The sequence below is a fragment of the Theropithecus gelada genome, chromosome 1 (assembly GCF_003255815.1).
Source record: "Theropithecus gelada isolate Dixy chromosome 1, Tgel_1.0, whole genome shotgun sequence".
NCBI lineage: Eukaryota > Metazoa > Chordata > Mammalia > Primates > Cercopithecidae > Theropithecus > Theropithecus gelada.
In genome coordinates, this window is record NC_037668.1 from 43,111,357 (window position 1) to 43,133,939 (window position 22,583).

At 45.5% G+C, this 22,583-nt stretch overlaps 1 protein-coding gene across 1 annotated transcript in view; it reads left to right on the forward strand.

Annotated features, from left to right (window-relative positions):
* The first annotated feature begins 1,835 nt into the window (after window positions 1-1,835).
* Window positions 1,836-22,583, forward strand: part of FHAD1 (forkhead associated phosphopeptide binding domain 1) — a 155,402-nt gene continuing 134,654 nt past the window's right edge. The window contains exons 1-2 of the mRNA XM_025367034.1: window positions 1,836-2,000; window positions 6,700-6,806. Of these exons, the coding sequence (XP_025222819.1) occupies window positions 6,714-6,806 (93 nt within the window). The 5' untranslated portion in view covers window positions 1,836-2,000; window positions 6,700-6,713. The remainder of the gene's footprint in view (window positions 2,001-6,699; window positions 6,807-22,583) is intronic.

Consider the following 22,583-nt stretch of genomic DNA (forward strand, 5'->3'; position numbering starts at 1 on the left):
GAACCTTCCAGACTGAGGGCCTGGAAGAGATTTGTAGGGACAGGCTCCAGGAGAGGTCTCTGCAGTTCAGCTGTGTAAATCAGGGTTTTGTCAAGCTTGTTGCAAATGCACATTCCTGGATTATGTCCCAGGCCTGCTAAATCAGAATCTCTGGGGTCTGTGCCCAGAAGTCCACATTTCTAAAAGCCTCCAGGCACGTTTGAGCATCTTCACCATATATTCCACCCCAAATCGATGTCCATGATTTCTCTCAGATCCTCTTCCTATTGACTAGGTGTATTAGTCTGTTCTCACACTGCTATAAAGTAATTCCCTGAGAGTGAATAATTTACAAAGAAAAGAAGTTTAATTGACTCACAGTTCTGCCCTGCTAGGGAGGCCTCAGGAAACTTACAGTTATGGCGGAAGGCCAAGGGGAAGCAAGGAAGCTAGCATGTTGTAACACGGTGTAGCAGGAAAGAGAGAGAGAGAGAGAAAAAACGGGGAAGTGCCACACTTTTAAACCATCAGATCTCGTGAGAACTCACTCGCTATCACGAGAAAAGCAAGCAGGAAGTCTGCCCCCATGATTCAGTCACCTCCCACCAGGCCCCTCTTCCAACACGTGGGGATTTTAATTCGAGACGAGATCTGGATGGGGACACAGAGCCAAACCGAATCACCAGGGTAGAGTGTGCCATAGTTCAACTCTCTTAAAAAATGTTTAGAGTTTTTCTTGAGGTACCTGGTCAGCCATTTCCTGCCACTGAAAGGAATCAGTCTCTAGGTAAAGTCAGCAAGGTTGTTCTGCCCCCAAGCAGAAGTGGGAGGTGGTGGGAGATAGGATTTGCACATCTCAACACACTCCATCCCCCGAGTCCTATGCCGACTGACAAGGGGCTTCTTAAGGACAGTAACTATTCCACGTGTATTCTGGGACCAGCGTGTGACACTCATAGGCCTCAGAAGATGTTTGCAGAGATAGAGAAAGGGCAAAAGAATGAATAAATGTCACTCTTTTTTTTTTTTTTTTTTGAGACGGAGTCTCGCTGTGTCGCCCAGGCTGGAGTGCAGTGGCGCGATCTCGGCTCACTGCAAGCTCTGCCTCCCGGGTTCACGCCATTCTCCCGCCTCAGCCTCCGAGTAGCTGGGACTACAGGCGCCCGCCACCACGCCCGGCTAGTTTTTGTATTTTTAGTAGAGACGGGGTTTCACCATGTTAGCCAGGATGGTCTCGATCTCCTGACCTCGTGATCCACCCGCCTCGGCCTCCCAAAGTGCTGGGATTACAGGCTTGAGCCACCGCGCCCGGCCAAATGTCACTCTTAACAGGGAGAAGCAGGAGCAGCAGGATTGTGAGTTTGGAAATTCTTTTCCCCAGCACATGGAAGAAATCCTCGTTCTTTCAAAATTGTTCACTCCACCCCATCCCTTTCCCAATCCCCACCCCACTCCCAGAGGTCCCCTTTTCTTACTCTTTCTATTTTCTGGTCTGTAAAGGAAAGGACTAGAGATTTGGGTAGGGCAGGGGCATACTAACCTCCAACGGTCTCATGAGTTCAGCTCCATCAATCTCCTACCTCTCCCTATCGCCCCCCACCCTCCCTCAACGCATCCAGCTTAGAGCGAGGGGTAATGGAAAGGATTCTTGAATCAAATCTCCTTTGTGCTCCTTCCTCTCTGTAAAACCCTGGGGCACTTATGTGACCTATGAGCCTCCGCTTTCCCATCTGTGAAATGGGGCAGGCTCGTGGGGCCTGGAGCACTCAGCAGGCGGTAACCCGGTGGGCGTTCCCTGCGCAGGCCACGCCCCCACCTGTTAGGCCGGGCCCCGCGGCGCCCGGCGGTGTTGCCATGGCAACGCGCGTACACAGGCCGGGCGGGCGCGCTGGGCGCCGGGTGTCGGCTGGAGACTCCGCGGGAGCGCGGCCGGGAGGCCTCGCCCGGGAGCGGGCCCGACGCCTCCCGAGCTGGCAGGGCTCTGGGCGGAGGTCGGAGCGTGGGCTTCCTCCTCCCGCCAGGTAAGTGCGGTGCGGGAAGGGGCGGCGGGCCGAGACCGGGGACCGGAAGGGGCGGCCCCGCGAGGACTAGCGCTGGGAGGAGGAGGGGTGGCTCCCCGTCCCCATCCTCCCGGATCTAGGCTCTGGTCCCCAGGAGCACCCCAGTAGGCGCCCCAACACCAACCCCTCCTTTCCAGGTGCAGCCCCAACCCCGCCCGCGGAGAAAGCCCCCAGGGGCCTTAGACCCCTCCTTGGCACCAGCCATGCCACTCTGGGAAGTCCTGGCGGGTACAGCTGGGATTAGGAGGGGCATACCCGCTGCCCCTGACTTACGAATGACACCCACCCAGCGGTCAGAGAGACTCCCCCCTTGCCTAACCTCTCCCTTCCCAAATACAACACTGAGAAATTTCTAGGGCTCCCAGGCCACTTAAGATCTGGTAACCCCTCAATAGAAATTTTGCTTCTCTGTCTCACTTTTGACCCCTAAGCAGGGAGTGCAGATGAGTGAAGCTCTTTTGCTCTTTTCCATGGTCGGTGCCCTGTGTCATAGAACTATTTTACAGAGTTTAACGCATCTAATCACTTTCTACAGTGTTTTCAGGTAGGAAAGTGACTGCACAGGGCAAGATCAAAGTGGGGAAATATGGCCCAACCCATTCAGTTAAAGAAATAGACTTTTTTTTTTTTTTTCCCAAAATGTCATCTAGAATAAATACTGAAGGGGAAAATAAAAGGTAGTTACTGTCAGAGGTTCTTAGGCTACTCTGACTTACTTTTAAGCATTATTTCGTATTTTCATTCATTCATGATTTACTGAGTACCACTATGTGTCAGGCCTGGCAGTTCTGGGGGCCAGAGTTGGAGTAATGAACAGAACTGTGAGGAACCACAAAGGGTCTGAGATTTTTACACTACCTGCAAGCTAAGTTAGCCTGCCACTGCTTAATGATGCTAGCAGAAGACCAGAGACTCCAGGACCAGAGACAAAGGATGTTATTGCTCACAGCACAGCAGGCACTGTGAGCTTCATGTTTGCATTAGTTCCCCTTGCCCTGCAAGTTCCCCGGGGTGATACAGGACAGCCCAGGTGGATGCTGTACACACTGCGAGTCTGTGTCCCAGCTAAGGAACCCCAAGCTCAGGAAACTCCAGTCTTTTAAAAGGGACTGCTAGCCAGTGCCCAACCTTTGCCCTGGAAGGAGATGACATTTTTTTTTTTTTTAATTGAGATGGAGTCTTGCTCTGTCGCCCAAGCTAGAGTGCAGTGGCACAGTCTCAGCTCACTGCAACCTCTGCTGCCTGGGTTCGAGTGATTCTCCTGCCGCAGACTTCCAAGTAGGTGGAACTACAGGTGCATGCCACCATGCCTGGCTAATTTTTTTGCATTTTTAGTAGAGACAGGGTTTCACCATGTTGGCCAGGCTGGTCTCAAACTCCTGACCTCAGGTGATCCGTCTGCCTGGGCCTCCCAAAGTGCTGGGATTACAGTCATGAACCACCGTGCCTGGCCAGAGATGACATTTTTATCATAAAAAGTCTGCACTCTGCCCTGGTTGGGGACACTATCCCTATCCTCTCAGGATATTTGCCCTGCGGATGTCCTTGGAAAGATTGTCAGGAACAAAATCTGTCAGTATCTTTGCTCTGAAGATGGGTACAAACACAGGAAACCCGTGGGTAATTGAGTTTAAAACAACACAGTTCAGGCTCTCTTGGGACATATCTCAGTGAAAGGGAAACAGTAAACATGTAGCTAAGAACAAAAAAATGACAGAGAATGATAAGCTCAAGGAAGGAGCCACAGCGTGACACGTGCTAGCTAGACAACGAAGTGACTGATGACGCCTTTAGCTGGGGTGCTCAGGTAGCTACCACAAGGCACCAACTGTGGAAACATCTGGGGGAAAAGCTAAAAAAAAAAAAAAGCCAGTCATTCAGATTTGGGGTTTTACTCTGGAGGCATTTCCTGTGGCTTTCCCACAAAAGAGACATTTCTCGAAAGTTGACTTTAGATTAGTTTTACTTTAGTTTTGAATGTGGTGCTTGATAATGTAGTCCTCTATGATTGAAGATTAATAACTCAGGCAATTTGAGGGCAACAGGGCATGGTTCTTTTGGAAAAAGAAATGTCTTTTTATCCCTATTAAAGACAGCAGACTTAAAAATAAAATTCTCATTATATGAAAGTATTAATATTTCTGAGGATTTCTCATAGGCTTCAGAATTTACAAACTATCTGGTTTGTTTTATTTCTCTTACCCCCAAGGGTCTTTTCTTTTTTGCAGAGGATAGAATTCTGGTGTTAAGGGCTATCTGTTATTTCATGTCCCAAGTGTCAACAAAACAGTGACAACCTCAGTGTCCCAAGTGACACCTCTCCCTCCCCCCACTCAGTCACTCTCCCTGCTCCTCCATCCCATCCCCTCCCCCCACAGCAGCGATGGAGGTGTGAAAAGTTGAGCTGCCTGAGGATTATATAGTGGTGACATGCAATGGCTGTCTCCCTGCCTGAATGCTAGGGGACCTTAACCTCTCTGCATCTCAGTCTCCTTGTCTGTAAAGTAGGGACAATAATGACACCTACCTTGCAGGGTTTCTCTGAGGATGAAAAGAGTATATTCAAGGAAAAGTGCCTGGCACTTATTAAGGACTCCATAAATGATGACAGAGATGATGAAAAGCAGAACCAGCCCTGAGAGTCTGTACTACCACAACTAGTTGAGTTTTGTTTTTATCCATAGTCCAATAATTTGGCATTTCACTAACTTTTCAATTGAAAGGAAAAGAGAGAGACTGTTGTTCTTTGACAAGGCATTGAGGTGGAGGGTATCACCCTGCATCTTTTTTTTTTTTTCACCCTGCGTCTTTAGACATAATCTCAAATGAGATTCAAGGATCGAGATGAATTACTGTCAACATTTTAGAACTTTCTGAAGTCACCGAAGTGTTTATCTTAAAAGATGTGTATAGAACTTATTTCAAAATGCACCACAATATAAAATGGATGGACACACGCATAGATGGAAAGATATGTGATAAAGCACATATGGCAAAATGCCGATGGTAGAATCTAGTGGTGGGTACATAGGAGCTCACTATCTGCTTTTTTCAGCCTCTCTGTATGGTTGACATTTTTATAGTAAAATGCTGGGGGGAATACTGTGCAGGGTCCTGATTACATGGCTGAGCTATAATCTTGATATTTTGCCTTTAGAAGTAATCTTTTTTCCCCTAAGTAAATAATGAAGAAATGCAGCGATTTAAAAAGGAAAACATCATCTAATGCCTGCCTCTCCGATGATAACTCTTTAAGAAACTCTAAAAGCAGACATGGTGGCGTGCCTGTATTCCTAGCTACTCTGGAGGCTGAGGCAGGAGGATCATTTGAGCCTGAGAGTTCAAGGCTGCAGTGAGCTGTGATTGTGCCACCACACTCAGCCTGGCCAAAGAGCAGGACTTCATCTCTAACTATGAATGAACGAATCAAATAAGCTCTATAGAAGTTTAGCGTTCCTTGGATCAGAGTTTGAGAAGCCCAGGTTGACAACACTAATAAGAGTAGTACAAATGAGTGTTCAGTGTGTGCCAGGCACCATTCTAGATACCACACGTGTATTAGCTCATTTAATCCTCACAAAACCCATTTTAGGATGGGTGTGGTGGCTCACGTCTGTAATCCCAGCACTTTGGGAGGCCAAGGTGGGAGGATTGCTTGAGCTCAAGAGTTTGAGACTAGCCTGGGCAACCTGGCAATACGCTGTCTCTACAAAAAATTAGCCAGGTGTGGTGGTGCGCACCTGTAATCCCAGCTACTCGAGAGGCTGAGGCAGGAGGATTGCTTGAGCCCAGGAGATCGAGACTTTGGTGAGCCAAGATTGCTCACTGCTCTGCAGCCGGGATGACAAAGTGAGCCCCTGTCTCAGGAAAAAAAAAAAAAAAAACCCACCCATTTTATAGATGAGGAAACTGAGTCACAGAGAATAAGTAACTCACCCAAGGTCACAGAGCTAGTAAGGGTTGGATTGGGAACACAGAACCTGAATACTTGGTATGTCAGATCACTAAGCTCATACTAAGCTTGATGGGAGGTAGAGAGCAATCATCAGTGGAACTCAGATTTGTTGTCAGGTTGTTTTAGCTTTTGTTTGCTTGTGTCCTGAGTTACTTAAGAAATGCCCTCTGTTTGATTATTAGAACCAGGCTTTTCTATGCTAGAGATCATGGTTAGAAGAGATCGTCTTAAAAAGCTGCAGAATTGTCTTTGTCATCAGTGTTGACAATCTAATCCCCCCCTTCTGATTTCTCACTTTGGACATGACTCTATGGTTATTTCATTCATTCTTTTTTTTTTTTTTTTTTTTGAGACGGAGTCTCATTCTGTCGCCCAGGCTGGAGTGCAGTGGCCGGATCTCAGCTCACTGCAAGCTCCGCCTCCCGGGTTTACGCCATTCTCCTGCCTCAGCCTCCCGAGTAGCTGGGACTACAGGCGCCCGCCACCTCGCCCAGCTAGTTTTTTGTACTTTTTAGTAGAGACAGGGTTTCAGCGTGTTAGCCAGGATGGTCTCGATCTCCTGACCTTGTGATCCGCCCATCTCGGCCTCCCAAAGTGCTGGGATTACAGGCTTGAGCCACCGCGCCCGGCCTCATTCTAAGTATGATGTTGAATAATTAGAGGACTGCATTTTCTAACAAAATTCTTTCTGAAAACCTTATGTAGGGAAAACAGAGAGGATGAAAGCCTATCTAAAGAGCGCAGAAGGCTTTTTTGTCCTAAATAAAAGTACCACAATTGGAAGGCATGAAGATTCAGACCTTGTTTTACAGGTAAGAAGTCTTCCCACCTGTTCCTGTCCCCTCCCTGACCCCTTCCTTCCCCCTTCAACAGTCCTTAGTGTTATGTGGCCTCCAGTCTCTTGTACACCACAACCTTGGGCAAGCAGCCATACCTTTCCTTGGTGTGCTACCAATAGCCAGTTGCCACGGGTACCCCATTTCGCTGGCATAAGGAGTGAAGCTGAGTGCTGTGCAGAGCGGGATGTGCCCCATCCTTTGCTGAGCACATCTGTCGCTGTCCCACCCGATGCAGAGCAGATGAGCCCCAAAGTAGGGCTTATCCCGAGAGGATTCTTGGCTTTGTGCAGGAAAGAATTCAAGGGCAAGCCAGGAGTAGAAGGAAACAGACTTATGGAAGTAGCAGTGTTACAGCTGTGTGGCTGCTCCTACAGAGCCGGGCTGCCCTGTGGACAGAGAGCAGCAGCTCAGGGCAGTTTTGCAGTCATATTTATACTCACTTTTAACTGCATGCAGATTAAGGGCTAGTTTATGCAGGGAAGGGATAATAACTTTGGGATCATTGGATGCCATGGAAACGGGAGATAACGCTTGGGTGTTGCCATGGCAACAGTACATTGACATGGCACTTTGGTGGGCAGGTCTGATTGAAAGTTGCTTTCACCTTGGCCCTGTTTTAGCTAGTCCTCAATCTGGTCCAGTGTCTGAGCCCCACCTCTGAGTCCAGTGCCACCTCCTACCTCACACCTGTGGTCATCTCCCCAGCAGCCTGGTGTGTGTTTCAGAAGGTGGGCACAGAGCTGGTGCTTTGGCCTTTGCCTGCTCTAGGCTAGGCCTCTCTCCCTTTCAAGACCCCGTGTGGGACTGCTGTGGGCCTCTCAGAGGCCAGGAAGGCCATGGAGCTCCAAGCCCCAGACTTAGCCTGGGCATTCTTTCATTTCATTCTCTGAATTAGCTGTGGTTTGGTCCAAAGCCTCAGCTAACTGCAACCAAGGAAGTTGAAAGAAGGAGAATAATAATAAAAACAGTGGCTTTGAGCCTGTTTAAATGTGGAAGGGGGTTAAAATATTGAAGTGGAAAGAGAAATGCCGTGGAATCTCTTTGTAACTGTGAAAAGCAGATGTCTTTCAGACCTCACTATTTTTTAACCCTTCATTTTGAAATTAGAGATTCACAAGAAGTTCCAAAAATAGTAGGTAGAGATCACACCTACCTTTTACCCAGTTTCCTCCAATGGTTACATACTATGTGTGACTATAACAATATCAAAACCAGGAAATTGACGTAAATGCTCTGTGTGTGTGTGTGTGTGTGTGTATGTGTGTCAGAGAGAGAGAGAGAGAAGGACAATGTGTGTAGTTTTGTAGCATTTTATAGATCACATGTGTATTAATAGATTTGTGTGTAGCAATCAAAAAATTGTCTTACCTCTTTTGCTTCCTTTTCCTTTCCATATAAATTTTAGAATAAGTCTGTATCTATGAAATGTCCTGCTGAGATTTTGATAGAAATTGTGTTTAAATCTATACATCGATGTGGAAAGAATTTATATATTTACTATGTGGTTTTTCAATCCATGAACATGGTATGTTTCTGCGTTGATTTAGGTCTTCTTTGATTTCTTTCATGAATACTTTGTAGCTTTCAGCATACAAATCCTGTACATGTTTTGCTGGATTTATACTTAAGTACTTAATTTCTCCTTTTTTGTTTGTGGTGGTGAATGGTATTATACTTTAAATTTCAGTGGCCACCTATTCATTGCCAGTGTATAGAAACATAATTGATTTTTGTATGCTTATATGGTATCTTGCAACCTTAACTGAACTTTCTAGAAGTTTTTTTGTTGCCTGCTTAGGATGTTACCATGTCATCTGCAAATTATTTTTACCTTTTTGATCTGTACACTTTTAATTTTATTTTCTTGAGATATTGCATTGGCTGGGACTTCCAGTACTCTGTTGCATAAGAGTGGTGAGAGCAGTATAAATCTTTATATTTGCCTTGTTCCTGATTTTAAGGGAAAAGTATTCAGTCTTTCATCATTAAATATTATATTAGCTGTAGGGTTTTTTTTTTATAGGTGTTCTTTATCAAATGGAGAACATTCCCCCTGCATTTCTAGTTTTCTAAGAGTTATAAATGCAATCGATTTTAAAATAACTCAACATACCTTCCCTTGAGATTCTCATCTGTGACATGGTCTCTCTACAAGGACACAGAAAACTGTTCAGTGTACAAAGTGGAAAAATCAAATAAAAAGAATTGTAGTTTCTTCTGTATCGTAACAAGGGATAAATTTAAGGTAGTTTTACTTTCTGGGTGGCCAAGGAAGAGACAGTGATCCCTGTTTTGAACTGGACTATGATATTAGAAAACTGTAGTAATTTTTAAAAGCACAGGCTTTGGAGGGAGACCTGGATTTGAATCTCTTAGACCGTTTTCTGGCTGTGTGACTTCAAGCAAACTACTTAATCATGCTGAGCTCATTTTCTCCATCTATAAACCACTTATTTCACAGGGCTGTAGGGATTAAATGAGAAAATGCATATAAAGTACCTGGCATATGGTACGAAGTAGATGACACCACAATCATTATTATGGTCGCGTAAAGTGGAGACAGAGGATTTTTGTTCACGGGGTTAAGGCGGGTTATCCACTGATACTAACAAGCTATTTGGAAATGGGAACTGATGAGGACAATTATTATATATATAGACACAAATTGAGTAGCATTGATTGTATAAAAATAATTGACTGCTTACTGCTCCTCGGCCTTAGTTTAAAAAGTAAGTCACCACTGTCAGCAACAGTTCCATTGATTTATGAAGGAATCAGTTGCATTTCCAGAAGCATGAGCTTGCACTGACTCCCGAGAGAACAGATGATACATGAGTTGCCAAATGCTTTGTGAATAGACTTTTAATGGGCTTTTATATCTTCTCTTAGACAAATCCTCTTCCCAAAGCTTAAATCGATTTGGGAGAGGAGATTTGCTTTAAGAAGGGATGTGGGGGACACAGGTCTGTTTTGAAGAACTGAAACCTACAGGTGTGTCCATATTTTTCAGAAAATATTTTATAAGACAAGGTGAAAATTGCCCCTCTTCTGCCTTCACTGGGCCTTTCTGATTAACCCGAGAATCATGCTTGATCAGCTATAAGCCACCCTGAGTAATAATTCAACAGTCAATTTATCATTTGTCTTATTTGTGCTGTTAGAAGTCATTCCACTAACTAAAGTTCAGGAATCTTAAAAAAAAAAAAAATCAGCTGTGAAATTACCCAGCATTTACACCTAACAAAGAGAGAAGATTGTTTTATTTACTTGGATAAATCCTAAAGAATAGGGAGCTATGCTTCTAAAGATTTATTAATGTATTCATTTGTAAAGCTGACTTTTTTTTTTGCTTATTGATATTATAATCTGACATTGTTCACATACGTTCACATATCCTGTTAATAGAAGGTAATTATGTACCTATTGTTTTTTAAAAAAATTGGGAGAAAGCAAACTGTAAAGAAGAACATAAAAATCACTTGTAATCATATGACTCAGAGACAGTCAACATTGATATTTGTAGAGTTTTGCCCTCCAGGCTTTTTTTTTCTGTATCATGAAAGGAGTTTGGTTTCCTAATGGCTATAGGAAGCCTGTTTTAGCCAGCCTGGTTTTTGCCGTTATCATCACTCATTCATTCCACAGACTTTGCCTGGAGCCCCAGCACAGAGGTAAGCCTGGGGATACTCACATGGTCCTGCAATCAGGAAGCTGCTAGGAGAGACACACAGGTCAGAGGATCTGCAGAGCCTGGATGGTTTCAAGCTTATGTCAGGGCTCTAAAGGAAAGGAATATGGAGCATGAGAAGGACTTAACTAGACAAAGGGAGAGGGAACAGTGTGTGCAAAGGCCCTGGGGTGGTAGAGCATATGGCGAGCCTGATGAACTGAAAGAAAACCAGTATGTGGAGGTCAGAGTGGGAAGGGAAGGCAGGCAAGACTCCTTCCTGCCACCGTAAGAATGTTGGTGTTTATCTAAAAAACAATGGGAAGATGCCACTGACGAATTTTCAGCAAGTGGAAGACCTGCCTATTGAAATGGGCTCCCTGGCTGCCTTGTGCAGAAATCAGGAGCTCCTTTCAGAATCTACCCCCACCCCTGCCTGCATTGGACAGTGCTGGAATACCTTGGCCACCAGCCTTGCTCATTTCAGAGCTAAACCTTCTGGTTATAATCTGTATAATTTGATGTGGTTTTTGAACTGAATGTTTATAGTTGGATGTGGCTGTTCCTTGAACACTGATAAGAAAGGGACTTAATTCTTCCAGAATCCAGCAATGTCACAAGCCAATGGTTGCTGGGTTTTTCATGTGCATGAGTGTGATTGTTAAACATGAATCCCAAGGCTTTCTGACGCAGTGGGGTTAGGCGAGGTCGGGAATCTGTCCATTTCTCTGCTCTGCAGGTTCTGGTGAGGGTCCCCACGGAGATGCTTCCAGGACCGAACCTTGAGAGCCCTGCCTTAATGCTGCCCTCCCTCTCACTGCTCCATCTCCAGGGACTCCAGCTTCTCCTCGATGCCAGGGGAGCTCCTGTTCACTCTTTTTGTTTGTGTGTGTGTGTGTGTGTGTGTACTATTTCAATATACTTTGTTTTGAGGAAAAGAGAAGCAAAGGTTAAAGAATGGAAAGCTGGCTAGGCACGGTGGCTCAGGCCTGTAATTCCAGCACTTCGGGAGGCTGAGGCGGGCAGATCACTTGAGGTCAGGAGTTCGAGACCAGCCTGGCCATCATGGTGAAACCCCACCTCTACTAAAAATACAAAAATTAGCCATGTGTGGTGGTACACGCCTATAATCCCAGCTACTTGGGAGGCTGAGGCAGGAGAATTGCTTGAACCTGGGAGATTGCAGTGAGCTGAGATTGTGCCACTGCACTCCAGCCTGGGTGACAGAGCGAGACTGTGTCTCAAAAAAAAAAAAAAAAAAAGAAGAAGAATAGTGGAGAGCTGATCTTCTCCTTAGGACCTCGCCCTGCCCTGCCCTGCACCGAGGAGGTTTCAGGATTCCCTTTACAATTGACTTGCAGGGCAGCCCGAGTCAATGCAGTGCTGTGGCTAGGAGGATGAAGATCATGGAGAAAAGCAAAGGACAGAAACTGCAGGGGGATGCAGGTGAAATGCTCATGCCTGCTCCTCTGCGTTTGTGGATAGCATCTTGCTAATTGACTCCTTTCTCTCTAGGGGAAATGTTCTCTATGGCACGTCAGCGCCTTCTCATATGGGATCAGAGGGTCGGGGCACAGGAGTGATCTAACAAACGCAACAGAACCATCCAACCCAACGAGTCAGATCCCTTTGCACCTGCCATTTCTGGGCTGCCTGTAAGAACTATAAGAGCCTGCATCAAAGTCTTTTTTATTATTATTAAACAATGCTGCACTGAATACCTTTTACCCATCATTTCACGGACATGTGAGCCCATGTGCCATGTCAAAGGGCATGTATGGCTGCAGCTCTGATGGCATCGCCACACTGCCCTCCAGTGAAGGCTCACAGGGTCAGTTCCCCAGCAGCAGTGGGGGCACCCCCTCCTCTCCCCAGTGGAGCATGTGACCTACCTGACGAATTTCTGCTTATCTAAGAGGCGAAACATGGTATCCGTGGCATTTTAATTCACATTTCCCATGGTATGTGTGAACCCCTCAAGTTTTGAGAGAGAAGGTGACAGGTGGACATGGACCTGGATAAAGATGCTCCCCCCTCCCCGGTCCTGTGATGAAATCCACCAAAAGAAGCAGGCCTGGGGGATGTCCAGCTGCCCTCCGTCTCATCAGGATGCGCCCATTCACCGTCCCGCCTCAGCTGTGCTCACACACTCAGCCCTGGCTCCCCACCAGGCGTTCTGTGCTCTGTGATGTGCCTCGTCTGATCTCGCCAGTCCTCAGGGAACTTTTCTCTCCCCTGACATCACTGGTCAGTTCCCAACACAGCAATGCATGGGCCTGCTTTCCCTTCAGCACATGGAGGCCTTGCAAGAGGAAGAAGTTCCAAGAAAAGGACTAGATCATCATCTCTCTTTTTATTAAATACACATAACGTAAAATTTACATCTTCGCCATTTTAAGTGTACAGTTCAGTGGCATTAATTGCATTCACATTTTTTTTTTTTTTTGGTGGGGGGGTGGGTGGGGAGACAGAGTCTCGCTCGCTCCGTCAGCCAGGTTGGAGTGCTGTGGCACAATCTTGGCTCACTGTGGCCTCTGCCTCCCAGATTTAAGTGATTCTCGTGCCTCAGCCTCCTGAGTAGCTGGGATTACAGGCATGCACCACCACGCCTGGCTAATTTGTGTATTTCTAGTACAGACGGGGTTTTGCCACGTTGGCCAGGCTGGTCTCGAACTCCCTACCTCAGGTGATCCACCTGCCTCAGTCTCCCAAAGTGCTGGGATTACAGGTGCAGGCCACCGCACCCGGCCTCACATTGTTGCTCTGCCACCACCATCCATCCGCAGGAGCTCTCTTCATCTTGCAAAACTGAAACTCTGTTCCTACTGAGGAAGCATTCTCCTTCCCTCCCAGCCCCCCAGGCCCTGGCAGCCACCATCTTTCTGACAGAAAGTACTGTCTGTCTCTGAATTTGCCTGTTGCAGGTTACTCGGAGACGTTGAATCATATGGTACGTGTCTTTTGCGACTGGCTTATTTCACTTGGCATAATGTTCTTAAGGTTCCTCTGTCGCAGCATGTGTCAGAGTTCCTTTTTAAGGCTGAATAGTGGCTGTTGCATATCTGTACTGTATTTTGTTGATCCATTCATCTGTCAATGGACCCTTGGGTTGCCTCCAGCTTTTGGCTGATGTGAATAATGCTGCTATAAACATGACTATAAAGATCTCTCTCTCTCTCTCTCTCTCTCTCTCTTTAATGGAGTCAGAGTCTCGCTCTGTTGCCCAGGATGGAGTGCAGTGGCACAATCTCAGCTCACTGCCAATCTCTGCCACCCAGGTTCAAGTGATTCTCCTACCTCAGCCTCCTGAGCAGCTGGGACTACAGGCATGCACCACCATGCCCAGTTAATTTTTGTATTTTTAGTAGAGACAGGGTTTCACCATGCTGGCCAGGCTATTCTCGAACTCCTGATCTCAGGTGATCCGCCCTCCTCGGCCTCCCAAAGTGCTAGGATTATAGGTGTGAGCCATCACCAGATATCTCTTCAAGCCCCTGGTTTCAGTTCTTTCAGGTCCATACCCAGAAGAGAAGCAGAACCACCGGATCAGATGACAGTTCTATTTTTAATGTTTTGAGGAACTGCCATACCGCTTTCCACAGTGGCTGCGCAGTTTTGCTTTCCCAGCAACACTGCATAAGGGCTCCAGTCTCTCCACATCCTCGCCAGCACTTGGTATTTTCTGGGGTTTGTTGTTTTTACGGTAGCCATCCTAATGAGTGTGAGGTAGAAGATCATAAGCTTTTGAGACACATTACTGTCTCAGCTCAAGGTTCTTTTGACTAGCACAGATAATACAAACAGCCACACCTCCATGTATAGGCTACTTATGAGGCATCTCGTGTGGTTTTATATGTCTTCTATGTGTATGCTGTGTATGTGTTACAGAGCTGCATCCTCAAACAGCCCTGTCAGGCAAGAACTACTACTATCATTATTATCCTCATGTAAAGATGTGGAAATGAGGCTCAGAAAGGTTAAATAACTTGCCCCAAATCACACATCTAGTCGGGGATGGTGAGGCTGAGTTTCAGACTTGGGCTGTCTGATGCAATGCTTCTAGACAAAGATGCTTCATTGTTTGGTTGTAAATTTGGCTTTAGGGAACATCTAAAAATCTAAATATCTGAAATTCCTTGTGAGTCAATTAAGATAATCGGTAGTGGGAAATTCCACAGTTTGAACTCCTAGGTGAGGATTATAAGCAGAACAGCGAAAATCACTTTTCTTGTAATCCTCACTGATGCAACAAACTGAGGTGGCGCCCTCTAGTGTGGGATTGGGGTAAAGAGGGAAGGTCGACCCAGGCTGCAGGTGTTTTCCTGGGAAGATGTGCGCTGGGGCCTGCATAGAGGACCCTGTCTCGGTGTTGGGGACAGCTCCTCAGAGCCGACCAAGCGGGAACTGCCTCTTACAAGAGAAAGCCTGGTTTTGCCAGGTATGGCAGGCGAGAAAGGGCCCCCCTCTGCCTGCCAGGTGTAAGAAACAGTGCACACAAAGATCTGGAGGTGTTGCGTGAAGCACTTGGCATGGCGTGATGAGGGCTGGATGGCCCTGCCACTCACGTGCAAAAAGGCCACCTAAGCTAGGCTAAGTGTTTCATGTTTAACTTGCTGCGAAAATGGAAACCCCTCCTCAAAAGGCTTTGAGCCGGAGAGAAATTAATTGTTCTTTTGAAGAGAACACTGACGAGCGTAGGGAGAATGGGTGGACAAAGAACAGCAGGGTGGCTCCAGAACAGGGTGGTCAAGAGCATGAACTCAGTGCTAGGCCTCCTGGCTCTGCCCTCTGAGTTGTAGGGTTCCAGGCAAGTCACTCAGCCATTCTCGGCTGCAACTTCTGTGTGTGTGTGTGGCGGGGAACTGTGTTACAAGACTGAATTACCATGAAGTGCTCAGGACAGTATCTGGCAGGTGGTCCATACTGCAGTACATTTTGGTTATTGTATTCATTTTTATGTTTGTAACAGTGAATATTTATTATCTCACAGTTCCGGAGGTCAGAAGTCTGGGTGGACTCAGCTGGTTCCTCTGCCCAAGGTCACTCAAGGCCAAAATCAAAGTGTTGGCTGCCTGGGCTCTTGGCTGGAGGCTCCAGGGGATTGTCTGCTTCTAGCCCCACTCACTTTGTTGGAAGAATTTAGCTCGATGCTGCTATATAACCGAGGCCTCCGTGTCCTCACTGGCCGTCGGTTGGAGGCCAGCCTCAGCTTCAGAGGCCTCCCAATTCCACATGGCTCATGGCCTCTTTATCTTCAAAACCAGCAACAATGGGCCCAGTGTTTCTCATGCTTCAGATTTCTCTGACCTCCCCATCTGACTCATCTCTCCAACTCCAGCCAGAGAAAGGTCTTTGTTTTTAAGGGCTCACGTGGTTGGATTAGCCCCCTCTGAATAATCCAGGTTAACCTCTCTGTTTCAAGATTAGTCATCGTTATCGTATCTGCACCATCCCTCTGCCACGTAAGGTAGCAGCACACTCACAGGTTCCAGGGATCAGGACATGGACACCTTTGAGGGACCATTCTGCCAACCACAGTTATTACCATCTCTTGCCTGGACTCTGGCCATGGAGAGGGAAGCAATACTGTGGGATGTTGAGAGCTTCTCAGAGGAGTCAGTAGGGTCACTGCCAGGGACAGTGGAGAAAGATGGTGGATGAGCTAAGAGGATGATGCTATCATTCGCATTGCTGTGGGTTTCCTTTGTGCCAGGCACTGTTCTTTGCACTTTTGTGTGTATTAACTCGTTTAATCCTTTCAGCAACCCTGCCAGGTAGGGTTATCCCTTTCCCCATTTTACAGATGAGGCAATTGTGGCACAGACAGACTAAGGAGCCTGCCCAAGGTCACGTATGAAGGGCACAGAGGGCTGGGATTCGTGGTCAGGCTGTCTGGGACCGTGCAGGGACAATGAGCTTCAGGAAAAGAGGACTTCCGGAACGGGGTTGTGAACCCGAGAATGACTAATCACTGCTCTGTCATGAGTGCCTAGCAAGTGGGCATGCACTGCTGTCTCAGCTCAAGGTTCTTTTGAGCCCTCGGTGCACTGGGGGGAAATGTCACAGACTCCATTACTCAGGGCTCTCAGAACTCTCCCCTCCCTCTCTCAGGGTTGCACTGATTCTGAGGAGCTCTCAGAGATACCTCCTGAACCAGCATCTTCTCCGGGACTTGCCCATTCCTCAAGACTCCCAGAGAAGCTGGGCAAGGCTCCTACTGACAGGAGGGAAGCCGACAAACTTCCTCTTCCCCTCCGCTCCCAGACTCACAGTCTTACCAGAGCCCTGGCCATTTCCTCACATCTTTCTTCCTTTGAAAACCCCAGCTTGTTCTGTTTCTGCATTACATCCCTTTCCTGAGACAGTGACAGGGGTCACAGTGGGGGCGCGGGATGGCCAAGGGCCAAAAGGTAGAAAGAAATATGATTCGATACACACATGTGCTTGTCGTCCCAGACACTGGGGTGGCTGAGGCAGGAAGATCACTAGAGTCCAGGGGTTCAAGGCTGCATTATGCTTTGATGGTGCCTGGAAATAACTACTGCACTCCAGCCTGGGCTAACATAGCAGGTCCCTGTGTTTTTAGCACACACGCACATACACCTCAGTTAATTTCAAAAATGTTATCCTACCACACTGAAAATTTTGCCAAATAGTATCTTTTGTCAGTCCTTTGAGGTAGAGCTTATCACACTCATTTTTGCAGCATAGGAAGCAGCCTCAGAGAGGCAAAGAAACTTGTCCCAGGTTGCACAGCAGAAACACAGCAGAGGTGGGACTTGAACTCAGGGCTTTCTAAGTGCAGAGCCCATCCTTCTATGCATAATAACAAGCATTTTAACACCTGCTACTGAGCTAAAATATTCTTCTAAGTGTTTTTTATATACACTGTTTCATTTAATCTTCACCATAAACCCATAAGGGCCATTCTGTTATTATCCCTGTTTACAGATGAGGAAACTGAGGTCCCAAGGGAATAGATCAGTTGCTCAAGGTCACCCCACTAGGAAGTAGGAGAGCTGGAAACGAGGTCTCACTATGTTTCCAGACTGGCCTCTAACGCCTGGGCTCAAGTAATCCTCCTACCTCAGCCTCACAAAGTGCTGGGATTACAGGTGTAAGCCACCCTGCCCAGCCACAATATGTATTTTGTGATTGCTTTATTTCACTAGCATATGTTCTCATGGTTCATCCATGTTGTGGCATTTTCTTTTAAAAGCTAAATAACATCCATTGTTTGGATGGACCACATTTTGTTTATCCTTTTATCTGTCCTTGGACACCTGGGTTGCTTTCACCTTTTGGCTACTGTGAATAATGCTGCCAAGAACATGACTGTACAAAGGTCTCTTTGAGACCCTACTTTCAATTCTTTTGAACATATACCCGGAAGTGGCATTGCCAGATCATATGGTAATTCTATTATTAAATTTTTGAGGAACCACAATATTGTTTCCACAGTGACTGCACTATTTTACGTTCCCAGCCATAGTGCACGAGGGTTTAATATCTCCACACCTTCGCCAACATTTATTTTCTGTGTTTTTATAGTAGCCATCCTAATGGGTGCAAAGTGGTATCTCCTTGTAGTTCTGGTTTGCATTTCTTAATGATTTGTGATCTTGAGCATTCTTTTCATATGCTTGTTGGCCATTTGTGTATCTTCTTTGGAGAGAGTCCATTTGCACATTTTTAATAGGGTTATTTTGGTTTTGTTACTGTTGAGTTGTGGGGTTCTTTATATATCATGGATATTAACCCCTTTTCAGAGATGTGATTTGTAAATATTTTCTTCCATTCTGTAGGTTGCCTTTTCACTGTGTTGAGTGTATCCTTTGATACACAGTTTTCATGTTAATGTCGTCCAGTTTATCTATGTTTACTTTTGTTGCCTGTGTTCTTGGTGTCATTGCCAAGAAATAATTGTCAAATCTATTGTCCTGAAGCTTTTCTTCTATGTTTTCTTTTAAGGGTTTTATAGTGTTAGCTCTTATGTTTAGATCGTTGATCCATTTTGAACTAGTTTTTGTTTATGATGTAAGTTAAGGATCCAGCTTTATTCTTTTTTTTTTTTTTTCTAAGACAGAGTCTTGCTCTGTCGTCCAGGCTGGAGTGCAGTGGCGCTATCTCTGCTCACTGCAAGCTCCGCCTCCCGGGTTCACGCCATTCTTCTGCCTCAGCTCCCAAGTAGCTGGGACTACAGGCACTTGCCACCACGCCCGGCTAATTTTTTGTATTTTTAGTAGAGATGGGGTTTCACTGTGTTAGCCAGGATAGTCTCGATCTCCTGACCTTGTAATCTGCCCGCCTCGGCCTCCCAAAGTGCTGGGATTACAGGCGTGAGCCACTGTGCCTGGCCTAGTTTCATTCTTTTACTAATACATGTGGATATCCAATTTTCCCAGCATCATTTGTTCAAAAGACTGTCCTTTCCACCACTGAATGGTATTGACACCCTTGTCGAAAATCATTTGACCATATACGCAAAGGTTTATTTGGGGGCTTTCTAATCTGTTTCCCTGTGTGTGGGTCTGGCATAAATACTAGGCCCACACTGTTTTGATTACTCTCTCTTTTTAATAACTTTTGAAACCAGAAAGTATGACACTTCCAACTGTTGTTCTTTTTCAAGATTGTTTTGGCTCTTCAAGGTTCCTTCGAGAATCCATATAAAGTTTAGAATAAAATTCTCTATTTCTGGGAAAAAAAGAGCACCATTGGGATTTTGATAAAGATTGCGTTCAATCTGTAGGTTACTTGGGTAGTATTGATGTTCTAAACAGTATTAGGTCTTCCAATTCATGAACATGGGTTGTCTTTCCATTTATTTGTGTCTTCTTTAATTTCTTTCAGCAACATTGTGTAGTCGTCAATGAACAAATCTGTTGCCTCCTTGGTTAAGTTTATTTCTAGTATTTTATTCTTTTTGATGCTATTGTAAATGGAATTTTCTTATTTTACTTTTTGGCTTGTTCATTATTGAAGGGGTGGCCTGCCCCTCCACACCTGTGGGCATTTCTCGTTAGGGGGAACGAGAGGCTTGAGAAAAGAAATGAGACACAGAGACAAAGTATAGAGAAAGAAAAAGTGGGCCCAGGGGACCGGTGCTCAGCATACAGAGGACCCGGGCCGGCACGGGTCTCTGAGTTCCCTCAGTATTTATTGATCATTATCTTTACCATCTCGGAAAAGGGGAAGTGGCAGGATAATAGGATCATAGTAGGGAGAAGGTCAGCAGTAAGACGTATGAATAAAGATCTCTGTGACATGAATAGTTTAAGGAAAAGTGCTGTGCCTTGATATGCATATGCAAACATCTCCATAAACCTTTTTAGTGCATAAAGAGCAGCATTGCTAGCAAGTCCTACTTTCAGCCCTAAGGAGGTTTTCTCCCATCTCAATAAATAGAACATACAATCGGGTTTTACATGGAGATGTTCCATTGCCCAGGGACGGGCAGGAGACAGATGCTTTTCTCTATCTCAGCTGCCAAGAGGCCTTCTTTCCTTTTATACTAGTCCTCCTCAGCACAGACCCTTCACGGGCATCAGGCTGGGGGACGATCAGGTCTTTCCCTTCCCACGAGGCCGTATTTCAGGCTATCACATGAGGAGAAACCTTGGACAATACCTAGCTTTCCTAGGCAGAGGTCCCTGCGACCTTCGACCTTTGACAGTGTATGTGTCCCTGGGTACTTGAGATTAAGAGAATGATGATGACTCTTCACAAGCATGCTGCCTTCAGGCACTTGTTTAACAAAGCACACCCTGCACAGCCCCAAATCCATTAAACCTTGAGTCACCACAGCACATGTCTCTTGCAAGGACAGGGTTGGGGGTAGGGTCACAGATTAACAGCATCTCAAATACAGAACAAAATGGAGTCTCTTATGTCTACTTCTTTCTATATAGACACAATAACAGTCTGATCTCTCTTTCTTTTCCCCACATATTATTAGTGTATAGAAATACCAGTGATTTTTGTGTGCTGATTTTGTATCCTGCAACTTCACTGAATTCACTTATGAATTATTTATTATGAAATATTCATAAATAAATTATTATGAATATGAATTCAGTGTTGTATTTATATGTGTGTGTGTTTGTGTGTGTGTGTGTGTGTGTGTAATTTTAGGGCTTTCTACATATAAAAATCACGTTGTCCAACAATAGAGGTAATTTTACTTCTGGAATATATTGAATGCCTTTCACTTCTTTTTCTTTTCTAACTGCTCTGGCTAGGACTTCCAGTACTATTTCAAATAGAAGTGGTGAGGGTGGGCATCTTTATCTTGTTCCTGGTCTTAAGAGGAAAAGTCTTAGTCTTTCACCATGGAGAATTATGTTAGCTGTGGGCTTTTCATATATGGCCTTTATTATGTTGATGTAGTTTTCTTCTATTCCTAGTTTTTTGTTTTTTTTTTTTTTAGTTTTTCTGTCATGGAAAGAGTGTTAAATTTTGCCAAGTGCTTTTTCTCCATCAGTCAAGATAGTCATCTGGTTTTTCCTTTTCATTCTGTTAATGTGTTCTATTACACAGATTGATTTTCATGTTGAACCATCCCTGCATTCCAGGAATAAATCCCACTTGGTCATGGTGTATAATCCTTTTAATAAGCTGTTGAATTCTGTTTGCTAATAGTTTGTTGAAGATTTTTGCATCAGTATTCATTAGGGATATTGGTCTATAGTTTTCTTCTAATGTCTTTGGTTTTAGTGACAGGGTAATGCTGGTCTCTCACTTCGCCTTTTGAGTCTCAGCTTCTCCAGCTGTAATATGGAGATGATAGTAGAACTCCCTGTAAAGGGCTGTTTTGCAGATTAAATGAGGGAATGAATACAAAGTGCTTTGGTAAGGCCCAGTTCACAGGAAGTTCTCAAAATATATTAGCTGCTAATAATAATAAAAACAGAACAGCAGTTAATCTCATAATGAGACAGCTCAGCAGCGTGGAGCTTATACATTCAGCCTATGTTAGCAGCAGAGCTTTCTACCAGCATCAGTTTTTTTTGTAGTTATCTAAATACAGGAGGGAGTGATATTATCAGGCAGTCCTCAGAAACTCTCCCTTGACCTAACCTGAGGCAGAGGCTTGTCCCATTTTGTGGTATCATCCAAAACTTCCTGCTGGCTTTGATTTCTTAGTCACAGCTTGACAGCTTTTGAGGAGCTGAAAGTAATGGGATTTGGGAAGAGAAGAACAAAATGCAACACATAGAATTTATCTCTTTGATGAGTTATTGAGAGTTCATAGGCTGGGTGCGGTGGCTCACACCTGTAATCCCAGCACTTTTGGAGGCTGAGGTGGGCGGATCACCTGAGGTCCGGAGTTTGAGACCAGCCTGGCTAACATAGTGAAACCCTGTCTCTACTAAAAATACAAAATTAGCTGGGTGTGGTGGCACGCCCCTGTAATCCCAGCTACTCAGGAGGCTGAGGCAGGAGAATCGCTTGAACCTGGGAGGCAGAGGTTGCAGTGAGGCAGGATCGTGCCACTGCACTCTAGCCTGGGTGACAGAGCAAGACTCCATCTCCAAAAAAAGAAAAAGAGAGAGAGAGAGAGTTCTTAGAACACAAAGAAATGTGGTCAATAGGAATGGAGATGAAGATGATGTGGGTAGTATTTCCCAAAGAGCTAATATGTTTTCACGTTTATTTAATAAACTTTATTTTTTTGTTTGTTTGTTTTGAGACCGGGTCTCACTCTGTTGCCCAGGCTGGAGTGTAGTGCTGCCATCATGACTCACTGCAGCCTCAACTTCCTGTGCCAAAGCAATCCTCCCACCTCAGCCTCCCAAGTAGTTAAGACCACAGGTGTGCACCACCACAGCTGGCTAATTTTTTTTTATTTTTGTAGAGATAGAGTCTCCCTGTGTTGCCCAGGCTGATCTTGAACTCCTGGGTTCAAGCCTCCTGTCTCGGCCCCGCAAAGTGCTGGCATTTCAGGCATGAGCCAACATGCCTGGCCTAGACTTTTTCTTTTCTTTTTTTTTTTTTTTAGCAGTTACAGGTTCATAGAAAGATGAGCAGATAGTACAGATAGTTCCCATACAAAACAACCCCTCCCCCACCACATTCACACA